General features: G+C 39.7%; 3 protein-coding genes across 4 annotated transcripts; 2 read left to right on the top strand and 1 right to left on the bottom strand.

Moving 5' to 3' along the window:
- Positions 1 to 749: 749 nt before the first annotated feature.
- Positions 750 to 4,922, top strand: LOC132904236 (uncharacterized protein K02A2.6-like). Of its 2 annotated transcripts, XM_060954158.1 has the most exons (3): positions 750 to 1,245; positions 1,329 to 1,505; positions 2,670 to 4,922. In XM_060954158.1, the coding sequence occupies exons 1-3, from the start codon at positions 1,224 to 1,226 to the stop codon at positions 4,919 to 4,921; spliced, it is 2,451 nt and encodes an 816-aa protein (XP_060810141.1). In that variant the 5' UTR covers positions 750 to 1,223; the 3' UTR covers position 4,922. The 2 variants fall into 2 exon arrangements, with proteins under 2 accessions (XP_060810141.1, XP_060810140.1); XM_060954157.1 differs by having other exon boundaries at positions 750 to 1,505.
- Positions 4,923 to 18,212: 13,290 nt separating this feature from the next.
- LOC132904022 (uncharacterized) lies at positions 18,213 to 19,663 on the top strand. Its single transcript, XM_060953948.1, has one exon. It carries the CDS (start codon positions 18,230 to 18,232, stop codon positions 19,661 to 19,663), a length of 1,434 nt encoding a protein of 477 aa, XP_060809931.1. The 5' UTR covers positions 18,213 to 18,229.
- Positions 19,664 to 23,259: 3,596 nt separating this feature from the next.
- LOC132904280 (uncharacterized) lies at positions 23,260 to 24,293 on the bottom strand. The gene has a single exon (XM_060954210.1). It carries the CDS (start codon positions 24,291 to 24,293, stop codon positions 23,487 to 23,489), a length of 807 nt encoding a protein of 268 aa, XP_060810193.1. The 3' UTR covers positions 23,260 to 23,486.
- Between the last annotated feature and the right edge of the window lie 466 nt (positions 24,294 to 24,759).

Below are 24,759 nucleotides of genomic sequence, written 5' to 3'. Positions count from 1 at the left end.
AATTTTTTAATAAACAAATCTTACATTTCATGTGTCCAACATCAAAAATGACAAAGTTTCATACAAACTTACTACCCCTATAGGAATGCAATTTTCAAAATCCAATAAATGAATCAATATTTTAATCTAACCGTGAATTTAAATCAAATTAATAATTCAAAAAAAATCTACTAAACCAAATATTATAGAACTTAACCTACTTATAAACCTATAATACTACAGAATTGCAGATCTAAACCTTAAACATGAATACCTCTAATCCAATAAATAAGTACTATATAAATACAGACCTAAACAAATAAAAATAAACAAATTCAAATTAATATTTAATTGAACCAACCAAAACAACAACTCAAAATTAACCAATGAACATATTTCAATTTTCAATACAAATGAACAAAACACAACGAAACGTCTTCAAGCATGAATACGAAACGATTAACAACTTATTAACTAAGGTTGAAAATGCTTTCAAAATCATAGAAGTCTTATCGATTGTCGAACGACAAACGATAGCGACTTTTAAATTACATGGTGGCGCCATCTATTGCTACATTATCAAACAAATTGTTCATTGAAGGAATAAATCTAATCTTTTGCATATCAAAAATTAACACTTATTAGGATTCCGTCGTACCTTAAGGGTAAAAATGGGACCCTATTGTGATGTATCCATAAATAATAAAATTACTCTTGTATTTGTTTATGCGCCGGAACACAAGCTGGCAACATTGGGAAAGCAACTCTTCCTTCCTTTTTACCTCTTCCACGTGAGAGTACGTCTTTCCACTTATAAAAATTGTTAAATTATATTCTCGGTCACAAATAAACGCAGTGCAGTATATAAAGTTTTATTTTATTGTTCCGGATGGCCCGGGGACACACCAAAATTGGCGACGGCAAGTAAAAAACTGTATTTACAATTTTTGCCATGGCGGCATATGGAGTCATAAAACCATTTCAAGATGGTGACGACATTGAATGTTTTTTGGAAAGACTGGAGCAATATTTCTACGCCAACAACATTTCAAAAGAACTTCGGACGTCAGTTTTACTAACAATGATTGACGAAAAAGTTTACAAAGTCATTAAAAGTACATTGCATCCGGAGCTGCCTAAGACGAAAACACTTGTGGAATTACAAACAGCGTTACGCCTGAGATACAAAACCAGAATATCTCATTTTAGAAAAAGGACAGCATTTGACAAATTACAACAAGAAGATGGAGAAACCATCACTAAATGGTACGCAAGAGTTTGTGACTCTGCCACGGAATGTGAATTCGGCACGTGTATTGACGACAGAGTCAAGGACAAGTTTGTTACAGGCATGAGAAGTGGGCCTATTTTTGAAAGGCTGTGTGAAGAACCTATTACTAAGAAGTTGGCTGATTTGTTGGACATAGCATTGAATAAGGAAGCAGTATTACATGAAAGACAAGCACCAGTGCATCGGGTCACTAAATCTACCAAGTCCACAATTTCACAAAGTTCCAAGTCTCAAGGTGAGAAACAAAAAAGTACTGAAACATTATTGACATGTATCCATTGTGGAAAATCCAATCATTCCTTTGCAAAATGTAAATATAAGAAATATACTTGCAAACTGTGTAAAAAGGTTGGACATTTAGCTTCAGTATGTAAAGCCAAGGCGGCAAATACAAACAACTTGGAGGTGGAGGAGGAGATTATTGATATTTTCACAATGATGCCGGAATTACAGGTGCCATCGTTAAATTACATTTCTCCATTCATAGTGCAGTGTGAAATTAACTCTAAATTAATTGATATGGAGCTGGACACAGGTGCAGCAGTGTCATGTGTGCCAGAAAGTGTTTACAAGCAAAAATTTAAAAATATAGATTTGAACTCAACACATTTAAAATTAAAAACATATAGCGGTCAGGTAATACAACCTATTGGTGAAATTTTTGTTCCTATTAAGTATAAAGATAAGAAATATAATTGTAAATTGTTAGTTGTTTCAAATGGTTGCAGATGCCTGTTTGGCCGGGATCTGGTACAAAAGTTTAATTTAGATATTAAAAATTGTTTATCTGTTAATATTATTCATAAGGCTGATAATTTGGAAGATTACTTGGAAAACTTTTCTGATCTTTTTAAAAATGAGTTAGGTGTGATAAAGGGAGAAGAAGTTAATTTAGAACTTATTGATAAGGATGTTAAGCCTGTTTTCCACAAGCCAATTCCTATTCCCCATGCATTCAAGGAGAAAGTAGATGAGGAATTAAGGAAGTTGGAACGGGAAGGTGTTATTACAAAGGTTGAAAGTTCTAAATGGGGAACTCCTTTAGTACCAGTTATCAAAGATAATGGCAAATTACGTTTATGTGCAAATTATAAAATTACAGTTAATAAATATATTAAAGATGTTAACCATCCTTTACCTAGAATTGATGATATTTTTAGTGCCTTACAGGGAGGTGAGAAATTTACAAAACTAGATTTGCGCAATGCTTTTAATCAATTATTATTAGATAATAGCACAGGGGAGCTATTAGCATGGTCTACAAGTAAGGGCATATTTAAACTTAACCGATTACCTTATGGTACTAAGCCAGCGAGCTCCATTTTCCAAGCTAAGATGGAAAAAATTCTATTAGGAGCCAAAGGTGTTGTAAATTTTATCGATGATGTTTTGGTTACAGGATGCAATGATGAGGACCATTTAAATAATCTCAAGGAGGTGTTAAAAAGATTTAAAGAGGTTGGAATAAGATTGAATAAGTCAAAATGTTTATTTTTTCAAAATGAGATTAATTATCTTGGTCACATTATATCTAAAGAAGGTCTAAAGAAGGATCCAGCTAAATTAGAGGCCATCATCAATGCTCCTGTACCCAATAATGTCACGGAAGTAAGGTCTTGGATTGGTATGGTTGGATATTATTCAAAGTTTGTTCCTCAGTTATCAGTTAAATTAAAACCAATGTATGATTTATTACAAAAGGATAGAAAATTTATATGGACAAAAGTTTGTAATGATAGTTTTGAACAAGTTAAAAAAGAAATTGTTTCTGATAATATTTTAATCCATTTTAATAGAGATTTACCTTTAAGATTGTCTTGTGATGCTTCGCAAAATGGTATAGTTGCTGTACTCAGTCACATTTTGCCGGACGGTACTGACAGGCCTATTAGTTTTATTTCACGTGTTTATAGCAAAGCTGAAAAAGGATACTCGATGATCCATAAGGAAGCTTTAGCAATTTATTGGGCAGTCCAAAAATTTTATCAGTACTTAGTAGGTTCCAAGTTCGAGTTACAGTCAGACCATAAACCTTTGCAAGCTCTATTTGGAGAACACAAGAGCCTGCCACAAATGGCTGCAGGACGGCTCCAAAGGTGGTCCACATTTTTATCAGGATTTAATTATACTTTTAAATATATTAAAGGAATGCATAATGTAATAGCTGATTGTATGTCAAGATTGCCATTGCAAAATAATTCTTGTATTAAGCAAACAAATGAATATGAGTATATAAATTTGGTAGCAGACCAAAATATTGTTAATTTAAATTTAGTCAGGTCAGAAACTAGGAAAGATCCTATTTTAAGTTCAGTATTTAATATGATACGTTATGGATTTCCAAAATTTACACAAAATAATTCTCTTAAACCATATTTACAAAAGAAGAACGAACTATATATTGACCAGAATGTTATTATGTGGGGATATAGAGTTGTCATCCCTGAGAAATTAAGATCACATTTACTCAAAGAACTTCATTCTACACATGAAGGCATTGTCAAAATGAAATGTAACGCTAGGTCTTACTTTTGGTGGCCAGGTTTAGATATGCAAATTGAAAATTTAATTAAATCTTGTGATGTATGTATGACATATCGTTCAGAACCACCAAAAGCACCAATTATTTCATGGCCAAGAACTAAGGTTCCATATGAGCGTGTACATGCTGATTTTCTAGGGCCAATAGATAATAAGATGATTTTGTTAATAATTGATTCTTATAGTAAATGGCCTGAGGCATTTATTGTCAAAAGTTTAGATTCAAAACAGACGGTTGAAAGGTTTAGGGAGTGTTTCAGCCGATTTGGATTACCGAAAGTTGTAGTTACCGATAATGCGGCAACATTTATTAGTAAGGAGTTTTCTGAATTTCTTTCCAAGAACGGGATAGTACATGAAACTTCTCCACCCTTTCATCCGGCTACCAATGGCTTCGCAGAAAATGCAGTAAAAACTTTTAAATCTGCTCTTTTAAAAGCATTAAAAGATAAAAGTAATCATAATACATCTTTTGAAACATTAATGAATAGATATTTATTTCATTACAGAAACTCAATTCATATTGTTACGGGTGTTTCACCTTCTCAGTTGATGTTTCAAAGGAAACTTAGAACTAGATTAGATTTATTGTCCATACCAAATGTAAAAGCTTATGATAAGGGAGGAAAAAGAAAGGAAGCATTTAAAGAAGGAGATATAGTTTATTGTAGAGATTATAGAAACCCTAATAAAAAGCAGTTTGTAAAGGCAATGATAGATGAAGTATTAGGAAAGAGAACATATTATTGTAAAGTTTTAAATGAAAATTTAATTTGGAAGCGTCACTTGGATCAAATTATTAGTGCTACTCAAGATTATGAAAATATTGAAGATACAGTAGATAAAAGTTATAATGTTGAACCAATTGATACTTCTGATAAGAACAGTACTGGTGGTGAGAAAATTGTAATTACTCAAACCATTTCACCACAGGGTGAACAGCCACAGAAACCTATTAGCCCTGTAAATTCTGAAACTGTTTTGCCTTTAGCTGAAGAAGGTAATTCATCTTTTAATAGTCCCACAGTTCAAACGACTAGTGAAATTAGTAGTCCAGGTTTAAGACGTTCCGTTAGAGTTCGTAAGGCACCCCAACGTCTCAACTTATAAAGGGGGGGTATTTGTGATGTATCCATAAATAATAAAATTACTCTTGTATTTGTTTATGCGCCGGAACACAAGCTGGCAACATTGGGAAAGCAACTCTTCCTTCCTTTTTACCTCTTCCACGTGAGAGTACGTCTTTCCACTTATAAAAATTGTTAAATTATATTCTCGGTCACAAATAAACGCAGTGCAGTATATAAAGTTTTATTTTATTGTTCCGGATGGCCCGGGGACACACCACCTATTACTCGACTTCGGTGTCCGTCTGTCTAACAGTTCGTCTGTCCGCTCACCCATCCTCCTGTCACCAGGCGTGTCTCATGATCCGTATTAGCTAGACAGGTGACATTTTCACAGATTATAAATTTCTGTTGACGTTAAAATAAAAATACTTAAACTGTATACATACCAAATTTCATCAAAATCGGTCTAGATAGGCCGTAAAAGCGGAACGATGATTCACCCCCCCTTTAACTGTTTTGGGGGTTATTTTTTGAAAAAAAAAAGTAGCCTATGTTTGAACGCGTATCTTAATCAATATGCATTTCAAATTTCATTAAAATCAGTTCAGCGGTTCAGGCGTGAAAGCCGAACGATGATTTTCATACAAACTTTCACCCCCCCATTTCACTGTTTTGGAGGTCGATTTTCGAAAAAAAAGGAGCCTATGTTTGAACGCGATTCTTAAACTATATACATATCCAATTTCATCAAAATCGATTCAGCGGGTCAGGCGTGAAAGCGGAACGATGATTTTCATACAAACTTTCACTCCCCCCACCATTTGACTACTTTGGGGGTTGATTTTTGAAAAAAAAAACGTAGCCTATGTTTGAACGCGGGTTTTAAACTATATACATACCAAATTTCATCAAAATCGGTTCAGCGCTTCAGGCGTGAAAGCGGAACGATGATTTTCATACAAACTTTCAATCCCCCCATTTGACTATGTTGGGGGTCGATTTTTGAAAAAAAAGTAGCCTATGTTTGAACGCGGGTTTTAAATTATATACTTACCAAATTTCATCAAAATCGGTTCAGTGGTTCGGCCGTGAAAGAGGAACAGACAGACAGACAGACAGACTTTCGCATTTATAATATTAGTACCAAAATCGGTTCAGTGGTTCGGCCGTGATAGAGGAACAGACAGACAGACAGACAGACTTTCGCATTTATAATATTAGTACGGATTATTGTAGATCTATGCGATTTATACTAACTTTTATCCCTCACTCCAAATGACATGTTACACGTCTCTATAATTTAGCTCGTAAGTTCGTACTTACCACCCTTTAAAATGGTAAACCTTCTGAAAAATTGTTCTACTGATGTATTGTATGTACTTCTTCTTAACCGCTGTGAGAGCATGGCGTACTGTTACACAGGCTTGAGTCTTTAACAGACGCCAGTCTCCACCAATATTTTGTACATTTTTTGTAATTTTTCTGTGCCTACTAAGACGAAATAAATAGTTTTTTACTTTTTTACTTACTTTTTTATCATGGCTCGTCTGACTTCCTCCTTTTGTAACTCATGCACCAGCACCTGCCGTGGCCGATGAGAGTGCACTGGCCGCTTCCATATCCAACTTGGCCTGCTCTTGGCTATAGACAGAGCAGAAGTAATCAGCGAATTCTTTCACGCTTTCTCCTTCCGTAAGAACAATCTCGTCTTTTATTAACAACTAGCTTTTGCCCGCGTTAATTTCGCTTCCATAAAAAGATTGCTTAGATAAAGAGCCTTGCATTGACATAAACTAATATTATGCAAAAAAAAATAGATGTACCTACGTGAGTGCGTGTTTGAGGATGCTATTCAATCACGCAAATTCTACTGGATGGATTTTGATGAAACTTACGTACCCGGGAAGAATAATGCCTGGAATAGAACATAGTTTATTTTTCCTACAAAAGCAAAGTCCCGGGGCGGAGGTGTTAAAAAACTAATAAATTCTACAGACAAAAAAAGGAAATTATAATAATAGAGAGTTAAAGTATCTCTTTGTATACAACATTTGCTGTCTTGCCCATTGGAGACATCACAAATAAACTGTCACAGCTAGTGACCCGCGAGCAAGCGACGTAGAACTGTCCGTGTGAGAAGCAATTCGTCCTGAGGTCGACTCCGGCTGCTCCAAGCGTTTGACCTTGCGATTTGTTAATTGTCATCGCGAAACATATAGCCACTGGAAACTGCACACGCTTAAATTGAAATGGAAAGTTGTTGGGAATGAGGGGAATGCGAAGTATTTCAGCTTCTATAATATTGTTCTGAAGCGACATCAATTTAAGACGAATCCCATTACAAAGTTTCGGCGGGGTTAAGTTGCGTAGCAACATAATTGGAATGCCTACTTTTAGTGCAATTGTATGCGCGGGCAGTCCAGATGCCGAAAGTGAATAAAGGAACTCTACCGGATAAGTTGTAGCATCGGTACTATCTAAAACTGTATTTATGGATTGATATACCACCTCGCTCCCATCAATTTTTTCCAAAATACTTAAATTAATAGCAGCTGCTTGCTCATTTTTGGGTGTTAGGTTTGCTCGCTCGCATATCCAAGAATCCTCGTGATGAATTATTTGAGATAGGTTTGAGATATAAATGAAATGAATAAGTTCCTCCACCGAAGTAACTACTTGACAGAGGTTCTCTGGCAGAGTCACCAATCCGTTCGATTCAGGCAACGTACCATAACCGATTTTTAATAACACATCTGAGAATTCTTGCGCTCGAGGATTACCACCCATATTCTCCCATATTACGTGTTAGACTTAATTTCCTAATCTGAGGCCAGAGTATGGAACGTTTGAGACATGCGCTTACTTCATCAGCTCTAGTACCTCGGCTTATGACGGATAGAGTCTGGTGGAAATCACCACAAAATAATACAGTGGTACCTCCCATAATGTGATTGTTTCGCCGGATATTTTTAAGCGTACGGTCGACTGCTTCCACTGCTTTTTTATGAGCCATGGTGCATTCGTCCCAAACGATTAGGCTACATTCTGCTAGTATTTTTGCTTTGTCGCTGTTCCGCGACACTGCACTGCACAAACTGGAGTCTCATTTATATCCAGGTCCAAAGGGATCTTGAACATAGTGTGCGCTGTTTTCCCTCTAGGTAATAAGGTGGCAGCTATCCCCGAAGACGCAACAGCTAACGCTATCTTTCCTTGCCTTCTGACCTCAGCCAGTAATAAGCGAGTCAAAAAGGTTTTGCCTGTACCACCAGGCGCGTCAAGGAAAAATGTTTCACCCTGCTCTTCGTTAACACTTCTCAATACGTTGTCAAACACAGACTTTTGCTCATCGGAAATCATCCCAATACCATTATTTACGATCTCAGCCATTGCAACAGCGTCATAACTTGTATCTGCTGAATATTTGCGACTCACTTGTGGATCGTCAGAGGTTTCCTGTGGTTCCGGAAGACCGTAGTGACTCAAAGAATGGCCATCAATTGATAAGACAACATCTTGAAGCGAACAAAGGCAATGATTGATAACTCTTTCATCAGATACAGTTACATTATCTCCATAAGAATTTTTAATTAATTAAAAAATTTGCCAGCGGCTACAATCGTGTTATTTCTTAAATTCTCATGAGGCGCCATCTCGTATCGGGTGGTCAAAAAATAAATATCTAAACCACGGGAACTAAATAAACAAAGCAAATTGAATTAAATAAATAAAATGCTATTTTTTTATAATTTTTTTTAATCATTATCCATACATATAATAATTAATTATTTATAGCTTTTTATATCGATTCAAAAATGACGAAGTTCCATACAAACTTGCACCCCCTATTTCATCCCCTTGGGATAGAATTTCAGGATAAAAAGTAGCCTATATTCTAATCCAGGTTACTAACTATATCTGTGCCGAATTTTCAGATCCGTTCGGTAGATTTTGCGTGATGCGCGTACAAACATACAGACAGACAGACGGACAGACAGACAAAAATTCTAAAAAAAATTGTTTTGGCTACTACTGACCCTAAAAAGACCCCTTATAAATTTTTTTCTTAAATATCTTCAATGTACAGACTAAGTTCAGTTACAGTTTTATTATATGTATATATGGATTGTTTATTATTATTTTTTCTTTTTGTATTGACAAAATTCCAAAATGATTTCGGATCTTTAGTTAAATTTTATTGCAAGCTTTTCATGTGACTATTATGTGCCAATTCCACCTCTTCCTTTACCTTTTTTCTACATTGTGAGAATGCCGCATAGTCTCTCGGCGCCTTCGTCTTTTTGTACTGCTTATGCAGGCGATATTTTTTCTGGATCGGCAAAATAATGTCTTTCGTAAACCACTCTGGATATGTAAATTTAGATTTTGCTTTTCCCGTTATTTTAGCTGGCACGCACTCATTTATTGCGTTATATATAATTATTGTTATAAAAATACTCTACTATTTCCTCAGCGTTCTTTATAGTGTACAATTCGTTCCAATCTATATTAGAAATATACCCGTACAGGAGATGCATGTCTGCTTTTCGGAAATTCCATCTGTTCCTATTGATGTCAGGTTTTATTTGTTCCTCCTGTCTTGTTTCCACGTCTTTTTCGCCTGAAGATATGGCATCTTTCCATGTTATGGTGATCGCAAGTGGCGGATGATGTGGATCTTCTGGCTGCAACCCCTCCGTTTTAACAACGTTTATTACTCCACGGACCCCATTTCCATTTAGTACTAAATCTAATTGTCTATTATTACAATTTATCTCAAAATTATTTTGACTGAATTCACAAAAAGATAACAAATACTCATAATAATTACTTGTTTCTACACTCGCAGAATGCAAGTTGAAATGTCCCATAACAAGAACATTACTGTGGTACTTACTACAAATTTTCTCAATTACATTAAACATTATTATATATTCATTATTTTTAGTACTAGGCGGTATATATACAACAACACACACACATAGTAGTCTGTTTCTCAAATGAACTGATGCTAATACCATTTCAAAAGAATGCATATCTATATTAATATTGTCTGGTGGTCGAATTTGCCGTAGTTCATACTTGGACGTTGCCACTATACACGCTCCCCTTTGTTTGCGACCATCTGTCCTGTCGCATCGCAGTATCTGGTACCCTGCTGGAACAAGCTCTGCGTCATGTATGGATCCATCACATCCTGACTCAGTTATGGCCATTAAATCCGCTCCTACCGAATATATGAAGGACTGGAACCTTGTAATTTTGGTTCGTAACCCTTTGACGTTCTGGTAGAATATTTCTATGCTCCGTTTGGATGTGTTTCTTCGTTTCCTACATGTATCTCTCCCTTCATATTCACTCGCAGTTATTGAATCGTAACGATTATTTGGGCTTATCCGACTCTCCTCCACTCCTTCGAAAGCTCTGCCTCCGTGGTTTTATACATATATCTGCCGCCCAGTTACTTGGGTCCATAATTGCAGAAGCCAATCTCGATGGGGTCCCTATTTTGAAAGAAGCGTACTTACCTCGCGATTTGAGTCCCTCAACCGTGCATATCTCTTCCTGCGTGATGGTTCTCAGATGTTCGAGCACTTGTTCAGGCTTTGTTCCCTGTTTAACATAAAACAAATGGAGGTATTTCCATCTCTCTGAAGCTTCCAGTACCGTCGCTCCTGGCTTTGCTGTACCACGTAACATTGTTGCCATTGATGTTCTTTGGCGTTTTCTCTTCACTTCCGTCCACTCACTCTCTTCTTTGGAATTTTCAACCCCTTCTGGTTTTGACTGTATCATGCCTGATAATGGTAGTTGTTTGCGATTTTGTTGCATCTGTATTACGCTCGGTAGTGGTGTGGATTTTTTAGGGCCTATTTGAGATTCTTGTTTTGATAAACGTTTCGGTACATTTGTTTCAGGATGCGATGTATTTATTAACTTTGTTTGGGTATCTTGTTTCTTAGTGACATTTTCGTCCCGAGATTCGCTGTCCTTAGCCCCCTCACTTCTGGTCATCAAAGTGTCAATTTTCTTTTCAACAACTTCCAGTTTTTTAGCTAACTGATTATTGCATCTGCAGCCATTGTTGGCAATTTCAGATTTTATTTCTCTTAGGTGAATGCTAAATACTTCATATAATTTTTCGGTTATTCGAATTTCGTTCTCTTCTTGTAATTTTTTCATTTCCTAAATCATGGTGTTACGCATCTTATTCAGAGCTCTCTCCAGTACATCGCTTTGCAGAGTCGCCGGCGCTACCCGTGGCCCGCGTACTGTTACGTTACCCATTCCACAAATTGATACCTCTGGACAGTCGCTCGCGATACTCATATCCATGTCGTGCTCCGTATACTCTTGTCGCCGAACTGGTGTATTTGTATTGTCCCTTTTGGGCTTTTTACTGCAATATTCTACGCATATCCAAATTTTCTTATCCTCCATCGACAGGTTGGAGTAGGTGTTTTGATTGAAATTAGCACACAAGATGTCAAATGTTTGCTTACACCTATTACATTTCATATAATCACTGCCGTATTCTATTACTTCTTTACATCCCGCGCAGTTCGCCTTCGATTTCCACTGACACTCTTCTAGCAATGTGTCTTGGTACCGAGAACGATATTCGTGCGACACAGCTATCGCTCTTCGTTGTGTATCGTGTGTACGTGGTTGTGAGTCGCCTGTTGTCGCTTGCCCGCCGGCCGCTTTGATGACTCACCGTCAGTGGAGCTGTCGCGGGTTGTCGTAGGTCAGTAACACTCAACGGTTTTATAGATTTTTTGAAATGTTTTTGCTTATTTCTTCACTATTTAAACACTTTTTGAGACACTTGTTTCGCTATTTAGATGCTCAATGTCTTATTTAAAAAAAAAATGTATTTTGGTATTTAAACAGCCGGTTTTATAGCACTTTACGAATAAAAATTTGTGCAGCAATGCACAATAGATGTTTCACCATTCGATCGTTCGGCCGTAAAAATATATATATATATATTTTATATATATATATATATATATTTTATATATATATATATATATTTTTACGGCCGAACGATATACATATATATATATTATAGCGGGGCGGCGATTGAGAAGTAAAAGCCAACTACGGGATAACAACTTTACTTCGGTAACTTATAAAAGAAATACAAAACTCGCTCGCTAATAAGAGGTGCATACCGCACCGGTCCGCGCGTTGTTTAAAGACTGACTTGTTCAATGAGGCGCACGGGCGGTCCTCTGCGCGGGCGCTGGGAACGGCGTGGTATGGACGAGGGGGGGCGCAGGGTGACGCGATGTCTCCCCGGAAGGGCCTACAATGTTGCCCGCTATATCCTCCCCCTCCAAGTTATATGGTCGACCCGACTGTGACTTGGCTGGTCTACCGCGATGGCGCTGATGCGCAATAACAGGAGATTTACCCACGTAACGCGTTAAGGCGCTGGCATGGTATTTGCCCTTTACAATGTTGTTACAATCAACGACGAGATAAGAAGAAGGACTACAAACTTTTGATATGCGATAAGGTCCCTCTGCTTAGGAGCAAATTTGCTCGTGATGCCACGCTGTGCATTACTCGGCATATGGACCTCCACCAGGACCATGTCTCCCTCATTAAACGGAGCAACCTGCCTCCGTTGTTTATCGGCGACAGCCTTCCTATTGTCCTGTTGCGACTCAATACGTCTCCTGACATCCACAAGAATTCGAGCAAAATCTCTCAAATATGGTGATATCTGAGGCACAAAATTTTGCTGCTCCACAATGGTTCTGAAATCTGTATGGACTGCAAGAGGCGTACGCAACTCACGTGCGTGTTCCTTCGTTATAAGAGCTATTCAAAGAGAAACGTACCGCTGGCAACATCTGTGGCCAGGAACGATGCTCGGTACCCACGAGGATGGCGAGATGTTTCTTTAACTCGCGGTTCTTCCGCTCAGCGGGGTTGGCTTCTGGATGGTACACCGGTATCAAAGCCTGGTGAACCCCGAAAACAAACATCACCTTTTGCATTACAGCCGAAACAAATTGAGTACCGTTATCGGAGATTACCCGCCTGGGCAACCCATAACGTAGAAAAACTTCTTCAATAAGCACCTTAGCGCAGGTTTCTGCAGTTGCATCACGCAGTGCGAACAGCTCCACCCAACGACTAGCAGTGTCCTCTACTAAAAGAATCCATTTCTCCCCTTTTTCTCCTTCGGGAAGAGGGCCAAACAAGTCCATCGCCAGTACCTCGAAACGCTGCTGGGGCACTGGGTTTTGCAGCAGACCTGCTGGCTTTAAATTGGTGGCTTTATACTTTTGACAAAGGTCACAGGATTTAAGATATTGAGCCACATACGTTTTCATATTATTAAAGTAATAACGCTGCTTAATCTTCCGCAAGGTCCGCTCCAAACCCAAGTGTCCAGCAGTAGGCGCATCGTGAAATTCTTTTAGAACTTCCGCCCTCAACGACTCTGGAATAACTAACTGGGGCTCGTCGGACTCAGCATCTTCGATGATGTCATCTTCTAACTTCTTCTCTAATTCCGCTCTGATCACTTCTTTTTTCGCTGGAGATACGCGATAAGGAGGACTAGCAATAGGCCTGGCGTCTCCGGTATCAATGTGGTGAACAGCAAACTGAGTGGGTCCTCCCCCTGGAGTGAAAATGTCCTCATTGACATTCAGAAGGTTGGACTGCTGCTGTCGTTCGTCCTTACCTAAGTGGAATCCTTCATCCTCGCGAAGACCCACAGACGAGCAATACAAAGGTTCGTATGACCTACCACCATTAGGTTCAAAGACGATGGGCTGAGGGACCCTATCGTGGTTCATAAACCATATACCGCGTGAAAAATCTAACACCATGCCAGCGTCCTGAATAAAATTCATTCCCAACAAACTTTCAGTAGCACTGGGCAACATTGTAAACTTTACATCTAAACAGACATCGCGCACCCTAACCCTAACTTGCGTACGTTCAACAATTTGCGCAACTGCCCGCCCGTCCGCATATTTCAGTTCGGTAAATACATTTTCAAACTTATGGCCATACTTAACTAAATGAGCTCTAAGACTAACACTGCCTATACAATGTTTGGCACCTGTGTCTATAAGCACTTTACCACGTTCACCATAAATTTCTATTTCTAACAAAGGTCGCACTCGCGAATCTATATTAACACTATTTGCAGAAACAGATTGAAACGAAGTTGATACGGACGGAACCGGTTCTGTCTTTTTACAAGTCGAGCAGTTGGATCGGATCACGCCAGGCGCACCGCACCCGAACACGTGATAGTTGAGACGCGTGGTTCTCCATCAGTGCCAAGTTTCTGTTTGGCTAACTTTTCACAGGCATATTTCAGATGACCATACTTTTTACAGTAATGACAGTGTGGCCGAGCTTTATTCTTATAAGATACTGTCGACTGCGAAGCCGTCGGAGAAATGGGTACAGTAGTAGGCTTTGCGGTCGAACATAACGGTTTAAGATCGCTGGTCGATGTTCGGCTTTCATCCAAAATATCTTCGACACGACGGGCTATAGTAATAAGCTCAGCGAAGGTAGAAAATTCCAAACGCGAAACCTTTTCACGAATACGTCGATGTAGCAAACCGTACGTCATATCTAATTGCACGGTCATCGACAGGGAATGAAGGGGTAACTGTGACATTAATGCCCTAATGTGACATATAAAAAGGTCTGTAGCTTCGTTACTACGCTGTTCCCTTTCAAATATTTTTCTATAAATTTTGTGTGGGGGCAACCTTGGTCCAAACGTTTGTTTGAGTGCTTCGATGGCGGCAGACCAGGTTGGGGTATGATCCTTCACACCCTGCCACCATGTCGCAGCCAACCCGGTGAGTAACATAGGCAAGCCACGCAAGGCGTTTTCGCGTTTTCGCTTACTCCAACACAATCTTTATAGACCTCTATGGCGTCTACAAAAGATTCCACGTTGCTAGACTTGTCGCCGTTGAATCGTGCTGTGCATTTTGCGAAATTGCCATGTAAGGAACTACTTACAGTTGGTGGGCCATTTACCCTTTCCATTAAAAATCTCAGCTGCTCGGTTGTTATCATGATCGGAGCAAGCGGAGGCAATGGAACAGCCTCTGGCGCAGGTGCAGGTTGTTGTACAGCCTCCGGAGTGGGCGGCGGCGACGCCACCACATTAGCTTGGGCCGCGCCCGCCGACGAACTCTCTGCGCGGGATCTCGTAAGCACCATGGTAACACGATGAAGCAATACGTGTATGTCGAAATAAGAGTTCACGAAAGTCCAGACGCACTATCACAACGTTCACCAGTCTTTATAAATAATGTCCAACACACACAATAGTTGTATAAAAAGTCTTAAAAAGTCAAGCCGCGTAAAAAAAGTCGTAACTATTATAGTACCTACACATGTATCGCGAAACAACGGTTTTTTTTTTACGGTACACTATAACTTTTTGGTAAGTTTTTGTTCACTGCAGTATTTAGGTACGTTAACTGTTCACGTACCCAAACAACGGTTCTTTTTTTTATTTATTTATTTATTTATTTAAACTTCATGCACGTAAAATGTACAACAGGTGGACTTAATGCTCATTCTCTGCCAGTCGAACCTTTGGACCAAACTGAGATGGAAGTACGGGTAGTGCGATAACGGTAAAAAAAAAAAATTATATAAATATAAATAATAATAGGTTACTTAATACACTTGCATATAATATATTACAAACATAAGTATGACTATATATATATATATATACTCCATATAAAATAAACATACATATATTACATACATTGGATGATTGTGTAAAGTTTAAGGAAATCTACTGGTCAAAAAGAAGATCGTGGACTTGCTCCCTGAATGCAAATCTATTAGGCGCCTTCCGAATAGATTCAGGAAGAGAATTCCACAATCTGATGGCTTGCACTTGGAATGAATTCGACATGAATCCCAGGCGGTGAGCAGGAGTGGCCAGAAGAAGGTTTTCAGAAGAGCGAAGAGATCGAGCGTGTGTAGCGCTTAAAAGTGGGAACTTCGATTTAAGATAATCTGGAGCACAAGGGTCGTTGAGAATTGTATACAGCATGGATAGGATTCTAGCTTTGCGACGAAGAGGAATAGGCAGCCAACCAATCTGAGAACGAAAGGAGGAGACATGGTCATATTTTCATAAACCAAATATGAAACGAATGCAATTGTTGGCTAGTCTATCCAGCTTTAAGACAAGTTGCTGGTTCAAGTCACAGTAACATACATCTGCATAGTCAATTAAAGATAGGATAAGAGATTGACAGAGTAATTTTTTGGTGTTCTGAGGGAGGAAATTTTTAAATCTGTAAAGAGAACGAAGCGTACCAGTTACTTTGCGACTTACTTCGGTAACTTGATTTACCCAGCTGAAAGTGGGGTCAATATGCAACCCAAGATCTTTGACACTAGGGCAGAAAGGAATATTATTATGACCAAATTTAATAGGAGACACAGTTTCACAATTTAACTTGCTAAGTTGCCCAGAACTACCCACAATGATAGCCTGACACTTTTTCGGGTTCACAAAGATACCAAACTCTTTCGACCACTCAGCAATGTGATACAGATCATTATTTAACAACGCTACAGCTGAGTTAATATCGTTAGCATCGCATGAATGGTAAAGTTGAAGATCGTCAGCATATAGATGGTAAGAAGTGGAAAGTCGAGTCGTAAGGGAATCAATGAAAATAGAGAAGAGTAGTGGAGACAGGATTCCACCCTGAGGGACACCAGAAGACAGATCTCGCCACGAAGAAAGGGTCTGGTCGAGGCGGACAGCTTGTTGTCGACCGCGGAGATAGGATGACAGCCAATCCAGGACGGTCGTGGAGAGATTATAGAGTGACATAAGCGCTAGCAGGACTTCGTAGTCAACTGTGTTGAATGCGTTGGAGAAATCTAAAAGGACAAGCACAGTTATCTTACCGTAGTCCATACCAAGTCTAATGTCCTCAGTAACCTTGAGCAGGGCAGTACTGGTGCTATGACCAAGGCGGAATCCAGACTGAAAATGGCTAAGCAGGCTGTTGGACATGACTAGGGAAGATAATTGGGATAGAGCAAGTATTTCAAAAACTTTTGAAAAATAAGGCAAAATAGAAATGGGCCGAATGTCACTTAATGAAGTGGGGTTGGTGATTTTTGGCAAGGGCAGCACAAAAACTTTACGCCACAAGGAAGGGAATGCTCCCGTACTCAGCGAAAAATTTATTATATGGGTAAGAACAGGGAGAATGAAATCAAGAAGGAGCAAAACCATTTGATGACTAAAAGCATCATGACCAACAGCCTTAGATTTAATGGAAAATAATGCTTTGCGCACATCGTCAGAAGATACCAAAGAGAAAGAAAAAGACTCGGAAAGAAGGAGTGGCATAGAAGTAATATTAGAAATGGTTTGTGTTCTAGTAGTATCATCAAGGCAGGAGGCAGACGAAAAGTGAGCATTGATGTCATCAGAGGAGAAAGGAAGGTTAAGAGCCTTGGATACACTTTTACCAAACCCAAGACTTTTGAGAAACTTCCAGGTGTCGGCCGCGGATAAATTGGATATATGGTCATGAAAGTAATGACGTTTAGCAGATCTTACCATCTGGTTGCAACGATTTCTTGCCTCTTTGTAGAAAGTCCAGTTAATCTCTGAGCGATCGCGCTTAAACTTGCTGAATGCTTTATTGCGCTTTCTCATAGCCATTCGAACTCCCAGAGTGATCCATGGACATGGTGGTCTTTTAAGTTTAACCATACGAAGTGGGGCATGACGATCAAAGAGTGTAACAATGGTCTCATTCAATAGGCTTACCTTCTCATTTATGGAGTCGGCTGCCACGATCGTGCTCCAGTCAGTGCCAGCGACGTCTACACAGAGGGCTTCCTCGTTAAGTCTAGCATAATTGCGCATCAACACAGCAGCAGGCTTGTGTTTCCTAGTATGAATGTTGTATGACGCATAGATAAGGTCATGACGTGAGAACTCAGGGGCCGGATATTGACCGTGTAGAAGGACATCAGAGATTGAAGATGTTAAAATAAGGTCAAGCCAAGTGTCATCAGTATGTAGATTCTGATGCATAGCGTTAAGGTGGAGAACAGAAAGGTTGAACGAATTAGAGAGTTGAAGAAACTTCGAAGAGAGGGAGTCGTCTAACATGTTATGATTAAAATCGCCGAGCAATAAGAAATGAGAGTGAAAAGCAACAAAAGGCTCCAAGGCTGATTCGAAACAAGAATAGAGGTTAGAACGAGAAACATTGGTTAGTCGCTCGACGCAGTCGAATGCGTGCGGACGCGGTTGCTTTGTGACCGTGACTCATCGATAAAGGCAATTATGACTTCGAAAATAGTAAAGTGCGCGAGTTGCAACGTTGTTATTAACGAACTTCTTGCATTTCTGGCTAATGTGTTAGATTATATGGATGAGGAGAGCATCCATCAGTTGGTTAGTTCCTCTTTCAGTGTCGAAAAAATTGCGGAAGCGAAGTCATTGTTGTATGACTCTTTGCCCAATGCCAAGAAAATGCCAATACGAAGAAAGGAGGGCAAGAAAAGAATGGCGCGAGATTTGGATGATATTATTGGTGTTATGAAGTCGACGAGTGCAGAAGTCCTTCCAATATTTGTGGCTAAGGACTTACATCTCGTACCGAGCGTTGGTTTTGATCACATTGATTGCTCACGTTTGCTTAAAGATATTGCGAGACTTCAGAACCAAGTAAGCTCGTTGCAGCAGGTAGCCGTTACGATAGACATGTTTGAAAACCTTAAATATGAGATGGAAAACTTGAAGCATGCATCGATTATTCCAATGGATGCTTGCCGTTCCCGCAGTTTGGTAAACAACAGAAGAGGAGCGTGTCTGCAAGATAGTTTGTATGACTTAAATAGCGGGCCTATAGGTCTACAATATGTTCCGATAAAAACTGTGCGGGTATCTACGGATGAGGTCAATGACCACTCGACTCCTGCGCGTGCATCGACCCGCCCGAGTAAGTCTGTCTCCTTTACACGCGAGCAAGTGAACGCAACAGACGATCTCGAGAGACACGTGGAGGCCTGTACTGCGGTTCCGACATGCGAGAGCGGAAAGGACAGCAAAACTGGTCCCATAGAAGACTGCGCAGTGAGTGAGACAGAGACGTCGCGATGTACAATGATGGCGGAGGCGCAGGTGAGCGTAACCGAAGTATCATTAATACCTCAAACGGAGGGAGTTTGTGCTGTTGCTACGTGCGGCGAGCGCGTAGATGTAAACAATCCGCTAATGGTGAGCGATCGATCAGCTGTTTCTAGTGTTTGTGCGGGAGTGCGTAGCTATAGCGATCAAAGAAGTGAATTTATGGTGAAAAATTGCACGCAAGTGCAAGTAAGTGATGATGAATGGCAGGTTGTTCAGTCCAAATCGGCTAAAAGATATAAATTGATTGGTCAAAAAGGTCGCGCAGCGATCGCTCCCGATGTTAAATTTAAAGCCGCGGATGTGAAAATTCCTTTGTTTATCTCAAATGTTAGCAAAGAAACGTGTGAAGAGGACATTATTAATTATATTAAAGAAAAAACAAACGTATGCGTGTCGTTGAAATTGATAAAAATGAAATCTTTGAAAAAATATAATGCGTACAAATTGTTTGTACCTAAGAATAGGGTTGATATGTTTTTAGATGGCGCTCTGTGGCCAGATGGCATTACGTTTAGGCGGTTTGTTAAGTTTTTGTATGGAACTAAACAAGGAGACCGCAATGTTAAAGTCAAAAAAGATTCTTAATTATGGATTATAGTTCTAATAATAATAATAACCTTATTTTAGCAAGTTTTAACTGTAAATCTTTTAAGAGGTCCATTGAGGATATTAGATCTATATGCTCGATGTCTAGTGTGGTATGTCTACAGGAGACCTGGCTTTTAGAGCACGATATACCGATGCTCAGTTTAGTTAGTAATGACTTTGAGTACATCGGTAAGTCTGCTGTGGATTCATCGGCTGGTATACTGAGAGGGAGACCCTACGGTGGGCTGGCCATACTCTATAGGAAGTGTATATTTGATTCGGTATGTGTTATTGATTGTAGCAGCCCAAGACTTGCGGCGGTTAAACTTACTCTTAGAGGACGGGATATTCTGGTATTTTCAGTTTACATGCCAACTAGATGTCATAATAACTTGCCGATTTTTACTGAAGTACTAGGTGAAATTAGTGCCATTGAGGCGAGTTGTAATGTCGAAACCGTTTACTTGTTAGGTGATTTTAATGCAGATCCTAATGAATATTTTTATACTGAGCTTTATAACTTCTGCTCGGATAGATTATGGGTTTGTGCGGATGTAGACATGTTAGGTGTTGACTCGGGAACATATACTTTTTCCGACTCCTACCACGGGACGAGGAGTTGGCTGGACCATAGTGTGGTATCCCAATCAGCAATGATGTCGATTGTGAGGGTCAGTGTACTTGAGGATGTCTTTCTCTCTGATCATTTACCATTGTTTGTAGAATGCAATATGGACATCGTGAGCCCCAAACTCATGACCCGCGGCGTAACGGGTTCCGCTGTAATTTGGGGTGAAAGGGATGACTCACAAATAAATAGATACCAGAGCCTTTGCCATGCGTGTTTGCGAGATATTGACTTACCTAAGGAATTGGAGGAGTGTAGCAGCGGGTCATGTGACTTGGCGGATCATAAACGTATCTTGGATGGGATGTATGAACAGATAGTTCTCATATTAACAGAAGCGGCAACCAAAACTAAAGAACGTCATAAATGTAATATGGTTGTCAAAAATAAGGTATTGTGTGGTTGGAATAGCCATGTGAGAGACGCACACAGGGAGGCCCGGTTCAGATTTGGCATATGGGTATTCCATAATAGGCCGGCCGCAGGCCCATTTTACGATCAAATGTGTGAGTCTAGGAAAATTTACAAGGGTAGATTAAAATGGTGCCAAAACAATCAGGACCAAATCAAAATGGACAAAATAGCAAAATTAAGAGCGGATAAGAATTTTGGGAAATTTTGGAAGGCCACAAATGTACTGGGTAAGGGACCGGGACTGCCTGTGTGTGTAGACGGAAAGAGCGACGCTGAGGAGATCGCAAACATGTTCAGAGAACATTTTCAGGTGCGGTCCCCTCTGGGTCAATCCACTGCAGGTTTTGATGCTGTTCTGAGTCACCCGGGGATTGAGCCATTGCTTTTGTTTACTGCGGGTCATGTAAATGACATAATAACGGGTATGTGCAGAGGCAGGTCCCCGGGGCACGACGGACTTAGTATTGAGCATTTGAAGTATGCGGGGAGTCATCTGCCGAGGGTCCTGTCTTTGTTTTTTAATATGTGTTTTAGACATTCGTACCTACCAGCTAATCTTATGAAAACAATAGTTGTGCCAATAGCTAAAAACAAGACAGGTAACATCTCAGATAGAAACAATTATCGTCCAATCTCTCTCGCAACTATCGTGGCCAAGGTATTGGACGGTTTGCTTGATTCTTGTTTACAGAAGTACCTAAAAATACACGACGCCCAGTTCGGTTTTCGACCGAAACTATCCACTGAAAGCGCAATTCTGGCTCTCAAGCACACCGTCCACTATTACACCAACCGCAAGACACCGGTGTACGCCTGTTTCTTAGATCTCTCCAAAGCCTTCGATCTCGTTTCATACGATGTGCTCTGGGGAAAAATGAGGGACAGGGGTATACCGGTTCAGTTGATTAATTTGTTTCGGTATTGGTATGCAAACCAAACCAATTCTGTGAAATGGTCGAACAGTATCTCTGAGCCATACGGGTTGGAGTGTGGAGTGAGACAGGGGGGGATATCGTCTCCTACACTCTTCAACCTGTATGTTAATGATCTCATAGTTGAGCTTAGCAGCAGGCGTGTCGGATGCTGGGTGGGGGGTGTTAATGCTAACAACTTTAGTTACGCAGACGACATGGTGGTGCTGGGACCGACTGTGAGGGCCATTGCAGAGCTGTTAGAGGTATGTGAGTCATATGCCAAGGCACATGGTCTCATATACAATGTTAAGAAGAGTCAGTACATGATCTTTAAGGCCGGTGGTAAATGTCCTGAACACATCTCCCCCGTATTAAACGGGGTGAAATTGACGCGTGTTTATCAATTCCGTTACCTGGGACATATTCTCACTGATGACCTTAGGGACGATGCAGATATAGAGAGGGAGCGCAGGTCTCTGGCGATTCGCGGAAATATGCTGATAAGAAGGTTCGCCCGTTGTTCAGACCAAGTAAAAATAACACTCTTTAAAGCCTACTGTCAGAGTATGTACACGGGCAGCCTTTGGTTTAGTTACACTAAAAAATCGCTAAATACACTGCGCATACAGTATAATAACATTTTCAGGATGATGTTGAAACTCCCTCGCTTTTGCAGCGCCTCCGGTATGTTTGCTCAGGCCCAAACGGATGGGTTTCATGCCATAATTAGAAAGAGAGTGTCATCTATGCTAAGGAGGGTGCGGGGGAGTGAAAACAGTATCCTGAAAATAGTGGCTCAGGATCTCAATGCACCTCTGCTGAGACACTTCGTCCGGGTGATGACGGAAATAGAAGACTGTCGTATTGGTGTACGTGATCATCCGCACGGAGTGCCTCGCAAGTACATGATTTACTGATTTTATTTTTTATGTTTTTATTTTTATTTCTTTTTGTGTTGTCTATGTTTTTATACTAACATATTTATAAGTACCATTGTTACTAAACAAATGGATCCTGTTATCCGAAATAAATAAATTTTGAATTTGAAATTTTTGAATTTGAATTGGGGGCGGAGTAAAAAACCCCAAGAAACAATTTTACCCGATTTACTTCCACTTCTAAAAAGAGGTACTCCGGGGATGCAGTGTGCGAATAAGTGGATTTGCTCAGTAACTTATACGGAAAATGGCTACGTAAGTATATGGCCACACCACCGCCTCGACCAATACCTCGATCATTCCTTATGATTATAAATCCTGGAACTGTAAAAAAAGATGAGTTCAAACTAGAGTTAAGCCAAGTTTCAGAGATCAGAATTGCATCAAGGTGTTCAACGGAAGCAAGATCCAGAAGACTTGAATAATGTGCTGGTACACTCTGTGCATTTATATGGCATACATTAAAATACTTTTTGACAGGTAACAGGTCATTATTTAAAAGAGTGTGAAGTGAATCACTGTCGTGAAATGTGGAGTCATTATCACTACAAGCAGTATGAAAAGAATCATCCATAATAATGTTATAATAATATAAATATTAATAAATAAATATATATATATATATATGTAAATCTAATTTAATTTAAAAATAAATAAAAGCCAAATTCAGCATTGGTCTGCCGGCTTACACAAAAATTACGTCACGTCAACAGTTTAAAAAATCAATATTACCAAAATGTCAATGTCATTCACAAATGACACTGACAGCCCGTGACAGTTAACGTACAAAACAAAGTAGGTAGGTAGCTATGGCGAAAAATGTAAACAAACTATACAACACTGAATAAACAACTACCTACAGGAAATAGTAATATTTACCAAAAAGAGAAAAAATAATTGAATAAGTACGTAATTAAAGCAATTTACTACTTAATTTTGGTAGCCGCTCGTTTCGCTCGCTGCTGTCTGTCACCAGACCCAGGTGCAACTTCGCACGTCTTGGGGGGATGTTGGCGATGTTGTTTTAAAACCACCCCAGTCCCAGATGAGGAAGCAACAGGTGCAGTTTCCGCAAATGCATTTCCGGCCTGATCTAGATCCTCCAGTGCATTTATGCTGATGGGCTTCCCCGAGGGTGGTTTAACAAAAATGGAACCATCGAATGTCCAGCATTTGGTCATGCCGAATCGCCTACGAGCCTCGGTGAACAGAGCCTGCCGACGACGGGTGAGGAACTCGGAAACTACTGTCGTCGTTCCTTTGAGGACTGTCTTCTTACGCCATACAGTGTTCTTTATGGTAGGACAAACAAAACGCACAAGAATTGGCCTGGGACGGCTATTGTTCTTTGATCCCATTCTATGACACGCTTCAAAAGAACTAGACGAGATCCCCTCCATATGAAACCTTTCGCCTAGGATGGCGGAGATTACTGCAGAAGCATCTTCATTTGCGCCATTTTCAGCTTCCTTGATGCCTCCAAACAGTAAACATCTTCTCCGATGCCTCATCTCAATATTGTCTACGGATCTGACTAACTCCTCAAGCTGTTGTTGGAGAAGCTGCATGATATCACGGACATCACTCTTAAACTTACTGTAGTCTTCCCAGAGCTTGTTGAGTGATGCTGGCTCCTTTGACATCTTCAGCTGGTTCTCAAATTCAGTCATTCTCCGCAGTAGATCGGTCTGGAGAGATTTCTGGATCTGTTGGACGGCTTCTAAGGAGGTCATCTTGTGGGATTTACAGATGTGAAGTGATGAAAATAGTAGGCAGTGAGAAAGTGTTGTGCAAGCCGACAGTGAGTGCTTTATTATATGCTAATTAGTGCATATGGCTTATGGATTATAATACCCCAGAAAAACTGCACTAAGGGGAGCAAGATAACAGTATTGCAAGGTAAAATAGTGAATTTAAAATAATTAATAAATAAATTTAAATTGGAACAACTTGTGTATAGTTTTCTTTGGCTACCCGAAAAAAAAAGCAAAAAAAAAAAGAAAGTATTATGGTACACGAAACTATTTTTGGTAACTTTTTGTATTATTAAAACGGTTTTTAGGTACGTAAACTGTCCACTATCGTGGGAACAAACAGACACGCTGTCACGATAGGTACACAAAACAGTTTAGATACAAAACCTAAATAAATTATGCTGTTCGCGGAATATAACAAACACTTCTGTCGCGAAACTATGTC

This window comes from Amyelois transitella, chromosome W (genome assembly GCF_032362555.1).
Source record: "Amyelois transitella isolate CPQ chromosome W, ilAmyTran1.1, whole genome shotgun sequence".
Taxonomy (NCBI): domain Eukaryota; kingdom Metazoa; phylum Arthropoda; class Insecta; order Lepidoptera; family Pyralidae; genus Amyelois; species Amyelois transitella.
The sequence above is the reverse complement of the archived record's forward strand: the minus strand, read 5'-3'. Positions and strand labels throughout refer to the sequence as shown.

Coding starts and splice junctions, on each gene's coding strand:
- LOC132904236 (XM_060954157.1), top strand. CDS start 932: ATGGCGGCATATGGAGTCATAAAACCATTTCAAGATGGTGACGACATT. Junction 1,506..2,669: donor ACAAAGTTCCAAGTCTCAAG/GTGAGAAACAAA, acceptor TTTTGGTTACAG/GATGCAATGATGAGGACCAT.
- LOC132904022 (XM_060953948.1), top strand. CDS start 18,230: ATGACTTCGAAAATAGTAAAGTGCGCGAGTTGCAACGTTGTTATTAAC.
- LOC132904280 (XM_060954210.1), bottom strand. CDS start 24,293: ATGACCTCCTTAGAAGCCGTCCAACAGATCCAGAAATCTCTCCAGACC.